We start from the raw sequence: 13,220 nt of genomic DNA, 5'->3' as shown, positions 1-13,220 counted from the left end.
GATACCGCTCTCCCCCTTTCTAGAGGAGGGAACTGAGAAATGGAGAGATCATCTTGGCCCAGGGGCACAGGGCTAGTGGGAATGAAGACAACTCTCTTGACTGTCAGCCTGGAGCTTCCCCACCACTCTTTTTTAAAGCCAGATTGAGGAGCAGAATGCCTTCCCTGTAATTGTTATTATCAGACTGCAGAATGCTGTGGGGTAGATTAGGTTTGATGTGGATTGTCACAGTAAACTCAAATGTATTAGCAGCAACTACCATATACTATAATTTGGGCATTGTGAGGGCTTTGCCCTGGGCATGGAAATTTATGGCATTCAGCACCTAGTTCGAATCATTTTAAGTGATAGGTCTTCATATAAAGCTGAAAGTAATAATTGAAGGTGATTGATTCAGAAACTTTGCTAGCACTTAGGCTTGGGCAAGTAAACTCCTTTTTATCTAAACATATTGTAAGAAGCTTTATTTTTATGTCTCTTAGCACTTGCCAGGATTGAAATACCAAGGCACGTTCATTGCATTAAGCTATTATTTTTGTAGCATTTAGGGCAAGGTCCCTCATCTCTCAGAGCCTTAGCTTTCTCATCTGTAAAAGGAAATAGAGATTTCATTGCTTCATTTTGTAGAATCTTAAATCAGTGTGAAAAAGCAAATTTTATTTGTATACAAATGTTTACAAATAAAATTTGCAAAATCCTTAAGGTACTAAGAGTTCTTTAAAGCCTTACAGACTTAAAGAATGTCTGATCTGGATGCAACCTTAGAGATAATCTAGCCCTAACTCCTGTCATTTTATAAAGAAGGAAATTAAGAATTAAGAATCCTAATGATTAGGAATTATTGTTTCAGGCCTTCACTGATGGCATGGCAAAATGTTTATTCTCCTTTGATTGATTCTATCTCACTTCACTGAGTGGCTGTTTCACACCTAAAGCATTGGCCTGATTGTGTAACTTCTCCCTTAAACATTCAGTGACTCCCCATTGCCTATAAGATAAAAAGACTCTTTAATTAATCTGATATTTAAGGCCCTACACAATTTGGCTCCCATCTATCTTTCTATTTCTGTTACATAACTATTCCCCTTCAAAAAGTCTATACACTGGTCAACCTAACTACTAGCCATTCCATAAGCCTGATACTTCCTTTTCCACCTCCATACACTTACATAAGCCTTCCACATGCCTAAATATAACTTTTCCCTCATTTCTACTTCTCAATCCTTAGCCTTCCTTCAAAGCTTATCTCAGGTGTCATTTCCTATTTGAAGCCTTCCCTGATCTCAGTTGTGAGTATTCTCTCCTTCCTCAATTTTCCTTCTCTTGAATTTATTCTTGTACATGTTGAATCCCTCAGAAAAGAAAGGCACAGACTGTTTTGTCTTTCTTGCCATTGTGACTAGCATAGACCCTTGTACATACTAAGTGCTTTGTTTGTTGAACTGAATTATGTTAAAGTGAGTTTCCTTGGACTACACCAAATTGGAGGCAGAGATGGGTCCAGCTCTCTCAGCTCCCAGCTCAGGGTCATCATAGTAGTGATGCTCATCATCTTTTTCTCTCAGGTTATGCAAGTGGTACGAGAGCAGATCACCCGGGCTTTACCATCTAAGCCCAACTCTTTAGATCAGTTCAAGAGCAAACTTAGAAGCCTGAGCTACTCGGAGATTCTGAGATTGCGCCAGTCTGAGAGGATGAGTCAGGATGACTTCCAGTCCCCACCGATTGTGTAAGTCTTGTGGGACATAAAGGAAGCACTTGCCAGCTCTGTCTCCCTTCCAAAGATTCAACTGCCTCCATGAGCTAATCCTTATTCTGTTGTGTATCCTTCCCTAGGGAGTTAAGGGAAAAGATCCAGCCAGAAATCCTGGAGCTAATTAAGCAACAGCGTCTGAATCGGCTCTGTGAAGGGAGTAGCTTCCGGAAAATCGGGAATCGGCGGCGGCAAGGTGAGATGGAAAGTAGCTTGAGCTTGTCCTGATCCTTCTTCACAAAACTCTATAAGGGAGGATCCAGTCCCACTGGCACCAACACACTTGGTATCTGGCACAAGGAACAAACTTAGAACAAATTTTCTTCTGTTACTCCCAGTGCTTTTCCAAAGCTGTTCCCCTTGACTTGCCTGGAGTCAGGGAGCCTAGATTTAGTCATCACTAAATATATGACTCTGGGCAAATGATTTCCTCTTCTTCAGCCACTCTTTCCTTATTAGAGAAATGGGGATCGTATTTCAACCACCTACTACAATTAATCAAGTTTTTTTTTAATGCTTATTATGTATTAGGTGTTGGACTAGGCATACAAACACAATGGATGAAGCAATCCTTTTTGAACAGAAGATTGCCTTTTTTTTTTTTTTTTTTTTAATTTAATAGCCTTTTATTTACAGGTTATATGTAAAATATATATATTTTACAGCATTAACAATTGCTAAACCTCTTGTTCCAATTTTTCCCCTCCTTCCCCCCACCCCTCCCCCAGATGGCAGGATGACCAGTAGATGTTAAATATATTAAAATATAAATTAGATACACAATAAGTATACATGACCAAACTGTTATTTTGCTGTACAAAAAGAATCAGACTCTGAAATATTGTACAATTAGCTTGTGAAGGAAATCAAAAATGCAGGTGTGCATAAATATAGGGATTGGGAATTCAATGTAATGGTTTTTAGTCATCACCCAGAGTTCTTTCTCTGGGCGTAGCTGGTTCAGTTCATTACTGCTCCATTGGAAATGATTTGGTTGATCTCATTGCTGAGAATGGATTGCCTTCTATTTTAAAAAAGTTTTATTGGAGTATTTTTTACAGAGGTTATATTCTAAGGAGGGAAAAGATACAAAGTTAGTTAAATGCATGGTAGTTTGGGAAGGTTCTTTTTTAAAATTTTGAGTTCCAAATTTTCTCCCTCCTTTCACCCCTCCCCTACCCATTGAGATATCAAGCAGCATGATTTTGGGTGTCCATGTAATGTTATGTAAAACATTTCCACATTAATCATGTTCCCCAAAAAAGGGCAACAAGAAAAATTAAGAAAATAGAAAAATAATGCTTCACTCTTTGTTGAACTCCATCTTGAAAGATGGAGTGGGATTCTTTGGAGCAGGGGTGAGGAAGGAAAGCATTCTGGAAGTTCAGGACAGCCAGAGCAAGTGACCAGAGAGGGGAGATGGGAATGTTATGTTCAAGGAACAGAGATACAGTCATTTCAACTATAAGTCAGAGTAGAGGGGGATTTTGGGACAACATACTTCAAGGGGTATTTGTGAGCTAAGTATTTCACTAACCTGGCTTTATTTTGGAAATCTGAGCTGTGATGTTGTATGATTATTACCTCTGTGTTTCAGAGCGGTTCTGGTACTGCCGCTTGGCCCTGAACCACAAGGTTCTGCACTATGGAGATCTGGATGACAATCCTCAGGGGGAGGTGACCTTTGAATCTCTGCAGGAGAAAAGTAGGTACAACTCTGACTGAAAGCTCATGCTGTCATATTGGGTTGGGTTCTAATTTATGTATGGCCTTGGGCAAGTTGCTTGTCTCTTGACTCCATTTCCTCCTCTGTAAAATGGGGATAATAAATTGTTTCCTACCTAGAGGTAGTGTGTGATCATGGAAAGAGCACTAGTCTCTTGGGGTCAGAAGGCATGGGCAAATTAAATACATAAGCTAGATAAGTTATTTCAGCTCTCTGGGTCTTAGTTTCTTCATTTTTAAAACAGGAATAATAATACTTGCCCTCCTTGACTTATAGGGCTCCTGCACTTAAGTTCTTTGTAAAATGTAAAATAGTATAGAATTTGGAGCTGTTATTACTATCCATTTCGTGTGATTGTTGAGTATCAGTTAAAGTGCTTTGGAAAATATAAAATGCTCTCTGAGTCTAAAGTGTTGATTATATTATGATCATTATTGAATGGGTGTGAGGGTCTGCACCTGGGAAAAATCCCAGGGATAGATGTGTTGTCCCACTGCCCTATGACCTTCCATTTATTCAACAGATCTTAATTATTTGTTGTGCACAAAGCAGAGAGTGTGTGAGGAACTGTGAATACAAAGGTTAAAAAGCCTCCCCCCACGCCCCCCACCCCCATAAGACCCAGAACTGAACTGATGGCCTTGTTGACAGAGGGAACAACTCAGATTGCCCCCAGGAGATCTCTCCTTGTCTCCCTAGCTGCTGGTGATATCCTTTCTAAGGTGGCCTCCTATCTATTCGGGATTCATCCTGGACGTTCACATTGAGATAGGTTAATTTCTCCCATTCCCTTGTATGATCCTTGAAAATAGGAAGAGTTTTTTGTGCTTTTTTTGTGTGTTGCTATCTTGTCTTGTACATAGTAAGCACTTAATATATACATGTTGATGGTTTCATTGCTATGGGGTGAGGAGGAAAGGAGAAGGAAGAGTCAAAGATGTCAAGGTCTTGAAACCTCCAGCTAACTCTTTTAACCTTGGGCTTAAGCCTTGGATTAGCAGGGGCCAGTGGTCAGTCCTTTAAGGCAAGTAGGGAAGTAAAATCCATTTTACAGATGAGCAAATAGGCTCAGAGAAGTTAAGTGACTTGCTCATGATCACATGACTAATAACTAGGTTCCACACCCATCTGCTAATTAAAAGTAGGAGTGGTAATGGAGTAGCTGTCCTGTCCTGGTGCCACCCCTTGGACAATCTTTTTTTTTTTTTTTTTTAATGAATGCTTTATTGATGCTTTAAAATAAAGTCATCATTATCACTTCCCAATAGCCCCTTACCCCCAAATAGAACTTTACTTTTAATAAAGAAGTTAAGCCATACCAATACTTTTGTCTCTGGCTGTGTCTGCTTTATTGTGCACTCATATTTTACCATCTATTTGACTAGAAGAGAGTATTAGTTTCCAGTCTCAATCTGATGAATTGGGTATCTGATGGAGGAGTAAAACTTTAGTATTGTTTTAATTTGTATTTCTTATTTTATCAGTGACTTAGAACATTCTTTCATATGGTTGTTGATAGTTTGCATTTCTTTTGTTGAAAACAGCCTGTTAATAACCTTTAATATTAACTTTTAAAAAACCAAACTACGTTGCCTAGAGGCCAGCTTATAGTTTCAAGCTTTAACAAGTCAAATTGCTCTTCTATAAGACTTTCTCTTATTTAGTTCCTGTTGCAGATATCAAGGCCATTGTCACAGGGAAAGACTGTCCTCATATGAAAGAGAAAAGTGCTCTCAAGCAGAACAAGGTGAGTTTGGAAGAAGTTGCTTTTTGGAATCTGTGTGTCAGCTGAAGACTAGGGAACTAATTAGAGCATAGGCAAAATGTTAAGATCGGTGAGTTGTTTGATTAGACTTGCTTCATTTTGTGTCCCATCTATTTCTTTGCATTGGATTAAAAGACTTGAAGGTAGTAAATTGTTCAGAGTCTAGGTTGAGGCTTCTGAGAAAAGACAAGGTTCTAATGCTTCAGTTGAACATGGAGAAAGGGTTTCAATTGATTGAGAATTAGAATAGCTGGCTTCTAATTTAGGGCTTTTATTAATTTGCTGTGTGACTGTGGCCAAGTCACATGTCTTTTTTGGACCTCAGTTTTCATTGCTCAAATGGTGATAATCCCCACCCTACCCAGAAGCAGTGTGGGGCACTAAAAAGAGTCCCAAACGGAGTTAGAAGACTTCATCCATAAAATGTGGACAAGATAATTTCCAAGTGTTGACATTCTCTGTTTAAAGAATTCATCCATTTCTGACATTTTATATTCTAAGGTCCTTTTCAACTTTCACATTCTCTCTCTCTCTCTCTCTCTCTTTTTAAATTAAAGCTTTTTATTTACAAAACATATGCATGGGTAATTTTTCAATATTGACCTTTGCAAAATTTTCTCTTCCAACTTTTCCCCTCCTTCCCTCCACTTTCCCTAGATGGCAGGTAGTCCAATACATGTTAAATATGTTAAAATATATGTTAAATCTAATATACATATACACATTTCTACAGTTATCTTGCTGCACAAAGAAAATTGGATATGGGGGAAAAAAAACCTGGGAAGGAAAACAAAATACCAGAAAACATCAACAGAAAGTGTTTCATAATCTTTAATACTATGATTTCCCCCTCAGGAAGTATTGGAATTGGCCTTCTCTATCCTCTATGACCCTGACGAGACCTTAAATTTCATCGCTCCTAATAAGTATGAGGTGAGCATAGGCCTTTCTTGAAAGATGGAAGGTCTTGTATAATCTATTGTAATGGGGAAAGCACTTGCCTGGGAAGAGAGAAGCTGGATTCCCAGTCCCCAATCACTAGCCACAGCACAATCAGTCCTCTGAGCTTTAGTTTCGGGATAGGAAGAAGGGGGTTGATAATACCTGCACTATCTTCTGAGTTGTAGGAAAGAAAGTGCTTTGATTGTAGTTCTTTAGAGTGGGGGAAGAGAAGGGTAAACTCAGCTGCTGGAACAGGCTCAGCCCCCAGGGTAGTTGCATTTGATTCCAAGTGCCTTCACCTTGGAGTGTGGGGGTCGGTATGTTTAAGACAATTGTCTGAAGGATAAAGTCCCCCATTGCCATCCACTCAAACATGGAGGGCTATCATATCACTGGGGATGTTCTGCTGTTTGTAAAATGAGCACCTGCGTCTCTGCTCCCACCTCCACATGTCAGGGCAAGTACTGAAAGAAATGAAAGTGAGCAAGGTTTCTTATAAAATATTGATTCAATAACTGGTTATTAAATAAACACCTGTGACTGCTTGGGCCTAGGAAATACAAAGCTGAGGCCTCGCTTTGGATCTCATGGGGCTGTAGTTTAGCAGAAATCAGCAGATTATTACATATAGAATACTATTAGTGCCCTCTTAGCCAGTGATTTTATGGTTTTGTCATGAAATATGCTTATGTTTCATGATTTCATCAGTGTAGGAACTCTGTATGGAAACTACTTTGCTGATGCACATCAGCCACTTAGCTATAATGTGCAGTCCTAGAGAGTTAGCTAAAGACATGAGGAAATTTCAGGAGATGGAATAGAAAAGCCCTTCTTAAGCACTTTCTAGGTTCCAGCCCTGTATTAGGTGTTAAAATACCAACAGAAAAGGGAGGCTGTCCTTTCTCTCATTCTAATTACTTAAACAACCTCTTTTCTAGTGGGTTCAGCATCAGGGCAAATGATAAGGCCCTGACGCTATATGGGCCAGTGATTGACCTGGGGATACGGTGGCCCAGCAATTGACTGTTGGGAAAGGGGTTAGTGGGACTAGGAGTTTGAGAGGAGGAGGGCCTTCCTTATAGTAGTTGCTATCCTTATAGTTGCTTCCTTATAGTAAAGTAAGGAGGAGGATAGAGTGAGCATCTAGCCAGAACAGTGTATCCAACAGTAGAAACTGAAGCAGAGAAAGAGAAGGGTTCTTGAGGCCTGCTGTTACTGGGCCCTGGGTCCTCATGTTGGCATCAGTGACTTACCTGTGGCCACAAAGCATGTCAGAGGCAGAGCTTGAACCTAGGAATTCCTGACTCCAAGGCCATGTGTCCAACTGCTTCTCTTTGAGAGCATTAGGTTAAAAACAAGATGTAATGAAAAGCTGCAGGATCTCCTCTTGGAGGAGATGGACCTTCAGTTGAGGCTTGAAAGATGGCTAGGATTTACCCATTGAAGAAAAAAATAAAAGGAAGATATTTCAGATGAAAGAAAAAGGCAGGGAGCAGCAAGTGTGTGGAAGGCTGTGCACCCCCTTAGCACTTTCCTTGAGCACTGATTACACACATGGCCCCCAGAGGGCTGTGGAGCTGAGACAGGAGTATAAACTGCTAGAATACACAGTAGGGTGAGCCAGGCATCCCAAAAGAATTTCTGTGGGGAAATGACATTTAAACTGCTCTTCATTATCTTGAGGCTGGGAAGATGCTCCCCCTTTTAATTTACCATCAGTTTAGGTCCTAATAATGTCTCATTCTTCTAAACCTGATTGCTGAGGCTATACAACACAGCTAGTTGATGAACTGTACATCAAATTTAATTATAGGTGTCCCTTACTTTATATCATGAGTTCCAGAAAAGCATAAATTGAGTTTTTGTAAATTAGTTCTTGTTTTAAATACATGAGAAAAGCTTACCTTTCAAAGGAATCCTGTCTTAAATCTTTTTTTTTTTTTTTTTTTTTTTTTTTTTTTAAAGATTAGAGGGGAAAGAGCCTTTTGTAAAGTGAACAATCACTGCTTAATTTATCTTTGTTATAAATTTGGATTTTCATAGATGAAGGTTACTCAAAACAAAATCCACCCATATTAAGCTATATCTGAGGAACATTATGGGTGTTCCTCCCCATGGGTGGCCTGGAGGCAGGAAGATTTCAGATTCAAATATGGCCTCAAACACGACTTAGCTGGGTGACATTGGACAAGTCACTTAAATCTGTCTGTTTCAGTTTCCCCATTATTCATAGGAATAACTGCACCAGCCTCCCAGAATGATGTGAGGATCGCACAGCGTCTGACATATAATAGGTGCTATTTAAATATTAGCCATTATTGTTGTCATTGAGTACATGTAGAAGAGGGATCGTTTGGTGTAAAAAGATGATAGGCTTCTCATCAGGAGCCTAGGATTCAGATCATGCCTCTTAATGCTTTATAGTTGTGTGTCCAAGGGCCTAGCCATGTCACTCTCTGAGCCTCATTCATTATAAAATGGAACTAATACATTACCTGTTTCACAGAACTGTTGTGAGAAAAACTGAAGTGTGAGTTGTTGTTATTCTCCACAGTACTGTATCTGGATCGATGGTCTTAGCGCTCTCCTTGGGAAAGACATGTCCAGTGAGCTGACCAAAAGTGACCTGGACACGCTGCTGAGCATGGAGATGAAGCTTCGGCTGCTCGACCTGGAGAACATCCAGATCCCCGAGGCCCCTCCCCCTGTGCCCAAGGAGCCCAGCAGCTATGACTTTGTCTACCACTATGGCTGAGTCTGAACCAAGAAGGGGGGATTGGGTCCAGGAGAGAGAGGCTTAGGTTCTGGGGCCTTGTCCTGTGCTTGTATAGAGTCTGTGCTGACTGTTGTGGCCAGGCTGATGCCACTTATTTCTCAACCCCATGTTTTAGCCCCCAAAGCTTCCTGTTGATTCTAGTCAGCTCAGAGTAGGGAAATGGGGCCTCTGTGCCATACCTTCTTTCTACTGTGGATCAGACTCTGGGGACTGGAAAGGGAGCTCTGTGCAAAGGCTGGAACATTAGCGAGCAGACAGCATCTCTTCTGCTCTCCAGAAAGGGCAGCCCACAGCTGGCTGGCACAAGGCACACACTTCCCCTAAGGTGGCCGGCCCTGTCCAAACTTGGAGGCAGCCCAGCAGAGCTCTTCTGCGGCGGGGGTGGGGCAGAGAACTTGAGGAAGGATAGCCCAAAGGTGGCAGCGCCCCCGCACTGTATATAGAGAGGGAAGCTCGGAATCTGACCTCTTCTGTGCTGGAGGACTCCTTTTGTGCCCATTTTCCTACATGGTGCCAAGGCATTGCTGCTGTTCTTGTGGAAGTCCAACTCTAGTGTTTCTCTAAATTCAGAAACTGCCACATCTCTCCGCACCCAGCAGCTGGCAGGGCAGCCCCATCTGGGTTCCTTGGAGTTGAAAAGCCATATGGCTGCTTCCTCCCTTCTCTGTCAGAAGGAGCTTGGGCCTCTTAGAGGCTAGAGAGGGAAACAAACTCTGGTACACTTGTTTTTTGGCAATGGATGATGTCACTTAATTTCACAGTATCTGAATCAGTGCTGGAAAAGGTCTTAGAACATAGAAAATGGAAGGGACCTCAGAGGCAGGTGATTGGGCAGCTCCTACATGAAGCATGAATTCCTTCTTTATAGCATCCCTAACAAGTAGTCATCTATGGCTTCTGCTCGCTGACTTGCAGTAATGGGGAGCTCAGTACCTCTAGAGACAACCCATTCCATTTGGAACAGTTCTTACTGTTAAGAACTTCTTCCTATATTGGGCCTTATTCTACCTTCATGTCACTTTTACCGTCTGGGGCAAGGCAGAATAAGTCTAATCCACAGGACAGCCTTTCACATATTTGAAGGCAGCCTCTATCTATCTAATTTTCTTCATTCCTTCTGGAGCAAAAACCAGTCCTGGTAACCTGAATCGAAAGATCAGCCTCTTTCAGCCCTAAGACCTGTTTCCAATTTCCTTTTGGTCTCTGGACCCCAAGAAATCTGCCTTGCACTCCCCCAACTTGGCTTTTGCCTCCTGCCTGGTTTTCAAGGAGTTGGCCTGAGGTTATAGCTGTGCAAATGGGACTTCCCTAGCTTACCATGTAACACCCCCAGGCATTTCCCTTGAACACAGCTGCATTTGGTCATGGTAGTTTTGTGTGGAAGGTACTGGTCCAATGAAGATTGTACTATATATTTTCTCTACTATAGGCCATACTTATACAGAAGTGTATATATATACATACATATATATAAATATTTATATTTATATAAGATCCACCTATTCTAGGATGGAATGTTTTGTGAAAAAATGAAATTGGGAAGAGAAGGAAAAACAAGATGAGCTCTGAGCCAAGATTATAATGTAAGAGTACTCAGGAGGGCAGGAGAGGAATGTCCTGTCAGTAACTGTTTTCAATAAATACTCTCATGTATGGACTGCAGTTGTCGGTTAACAGATGTTTCTCTATTTACTTCTTGCCCAAAGGGGATGATTTCACCTTGACAATCATTTATTCCAATGTGTTAGAAAGACTTGAATGCTCCTGATTCAGTACTTAGCTGTCTCCCAGGAACCCCTAACTCTCTTCCCCTATCTTTCCTGGCTAATTACGTTTGGGGAAATTGCTGTGCCGACTTTTATTTTCTACAGAAACTCAAGGGGTATAGCAGAGGAAGATCCGCCCCTTTGCATACACATGATTCTTCACTATGCTTCTACCTCATGATTTTTATAATGAGCCACCCAGATCTGTGCATGAAGGAGACACCGATCTGATCTTCCAGTTGATGCTTTAAGGCTGTTGCTCAAAAGCTGAAGAGGCGATTGGCGGGGGGGGGGGGGGAAGGAGAAGGTGGTGTTGATGTAAATGGATACCTTTTCTCAATGTTGTGAGGAGGGATGGGAAGGGCAGAAGTTCTTTTAGTAGTCACAGGAAACATGTAAAAGGCAGGCCTTGAAGATTTCTGAATAGAGCTGGGGACCTTGGGCAGAGATACATTATGGCAACCTGCAGCTGAAAGCAGCCCACTTTCTGCCTTGGCCTTCAGCTTCTTTAGGCCCTGATTTGAGCTTGCTGTAAGTCACCTGATGTGACGTCATTTCAGAATTGGACTGAGAAGATTGGGTTCAGGGAAGAAAAATGAAAAAAATCTCTATTAGGATGAACTCAGATTCTGTTGGGTAAAACTAACAAAAATAGCATGTGTAGTGCTTTGAAGTTTACAAAACCCTTTATTGTTTCATTGATCTTTATAACAACTCCATGTAAAGTGAATTTTATTATAACCATTTTATGGGTGGGCTATTATATATAACCATATATAATAATATGGTTATTATTACAACCATAATAATGATTATTTTTACAACCATTTTATGAGGTGAGCCTTGGATAAGGCTCAAACAGATTAAATGGCTTGTCCAAGGTCACACAGCTATATCTAAGGCAGAAATTGAACTTGAATATTCATGACTTCAAGCCTGACACTTGACCACTACCACTTAGCTGCCTCCAAGACAAAAAATACATATATGATATTTAGCATAATTTTCAAGTTGATAAATTTAAATCTTTACAAAGTAGCTAAATATAAGGTAGCATGGGAGGAAGGCCTCTAATGTTTGGGGGGGATTAGGAAAAGATTCTTGCTGAAAATGGGATTAAGAGCTGCATCTTATGCTGAGTGAAGTGAGCAGAACCAAGAGAACATTGTGCACAGTAACAGCAAAATTATGTGATGATCAACTTATGATGGATTTGACTCTTCTGATCCAGAACAATTCCAGTAGATTTGGAATAGAGGGAGACTGAATGTGAGTCAAAGCATGCTATTTTCACCTTTTTATTGTTGCTTGCTTTTTTTTTTTCCTAGTTTTTTCTTTTCTGAGTTTTCTTTTGCAACATGACTAATATGGAAATATATTTAAAATGAATATATACATAGAACTTCTATCAGATTGCTTGTTGCCTTGAAAGAGGGAGAGAAAATTTGTAATAAAAACTTAAAATGAATGTTGAAAACTATCCTTACATGAAACTTTAAAAAATCCAATTACATACTCATACACAAACACAAACACACTCAGCTGCGTCTTAGAGGAAGACCCCTATGGGACTGAGCAGAGGGAAGGAAGGAATACATTCCAGACGAAGAAACAAGAAACAAATCAGAATGTCAGGTGGGGGGTGGAAGTACACTTTAGAAGAAAGAACACAGTGTTGATACAGGCCTACACAATATCATAACACTACTGTAGAAGCTTCTATAGGTCAACACCTTCCCCTTCCTCCCTTCCCCCTCCCCCCCCACCCACCACCACCCCGGACATTTAAAGTCCTTCACAATCTAGCCCCAGCCTTTCTTCCTCAATTTATTTCACATTGCTCCCCTCAATCCTTCCAGTCCAACCAGATTAGTCAAGTTGTGGCTCTATGACCCAGGATATTCTATCTTTTGCCTTCAAATAAGCTATCTCTGCACCCCCTCATCTCTGTTCAGGTGCCACCACTCTGAGGAGCCCTTTCCTGATACCTTCAGCTATTATTGCTCTTCTCTTTCCCATCTTTACTATGTTTTATGTATATTTTCATTCATTCCTTTATTCTCCCATACAACATGAGTAGAATGTACATTCTTTCGGTAGCAGGAACTTATATAGTTGCACATAACAAGTACATAATAAACATTTTCCAATGTTAGAGTTGGAAGATATCTTAGAATAACAGACTGTTAGAAGGAAACTTATTTGGCATATATCCAGATTGCCCAGGATGGAGAGGGTTCTGTGTGGTCCCCAAGCCAGGGACCTGCTTCTTTGAAGTTCTATATTCCTGCATTCACCTACCATTACTGTCTGTTACTTTTAAATCTAAGGCCAGTGGAGCACTCTCCACGGATGTCCATGCTGTGTCTACCTACAGCACTAGGCTAGGGGGTGAGGGAAGAGAAGGAGATGTTTAGTAAACAGTCACCTTATCCTTTCTCTTTTGGTCCTGTGTCCCCAAGAAATGTGTTTGGGGTTTTGGTCTGTTTTAT

The 13,220-nt window shown here is 40.8% G+C and overlaps 1 protein-coding gene across 2 annotated transcripts in view; it reads left to right on the top strand.

Moving 5' to 3' along the window:
• The window catches only part of ELMO2 (engulfment and cell motility 2), a 53,155-nt gene extending 42,517 nt beyond the window's left edge, over nt 1-10,638 (top strand). For both annotated transcript variants that reach the window (XM_031954599.1, XM_031954598.1), the window contains 6 exons: nt 1,566-1,729; nt 1,837-1,949; nt 3,351-3,458; nt 5,144-5,226; nt 6,100-6,177; nt 8,741-10,638. In XM_031954599.1, coding sequence (XP_031810459.1) covers nt 1,566-1,729; nt 1,837-1,949; nt 3,351-3,458; nt 5,144-5,226; nt 6,100-6,177; nt 8,741-8,941 — 747 coding nt within the window. In that variant the 3' untranslated portion in view covers nt 8,942-10,638. The remainder of the gene's footprint in view (nt 1-1,565; nt 1,730-1,836; nt 1,950-3,350; nt 3,459-5,143; nt 5,227-6,099; nt 6,178-8,740) is intronic.
• Nucleotides 10,639-13,220: the final 2,582 nt, after the last annotated feature.

This window comes from Sarcophilus harrisii, chromosome 2 (assembly GCF_902635505.1).
Source record: "Sarcophilus harrisii chromosome 2, mSarHar1.11, whole genome shotgun sequence".
In the NCBI taxonomy this organism is placed as follows: Eukaryota; Metazoa; Chordata; class Mammalia; order Dasyuromorphia; family Dasyuridae; genus Sarcophilus; species Sarcophilus harrisii.
The sequence above is the reverse complement of the archived record's forward strand: the minus strand, read 5'-3'. Positions and strand labels throughout refer to the sequence as shown.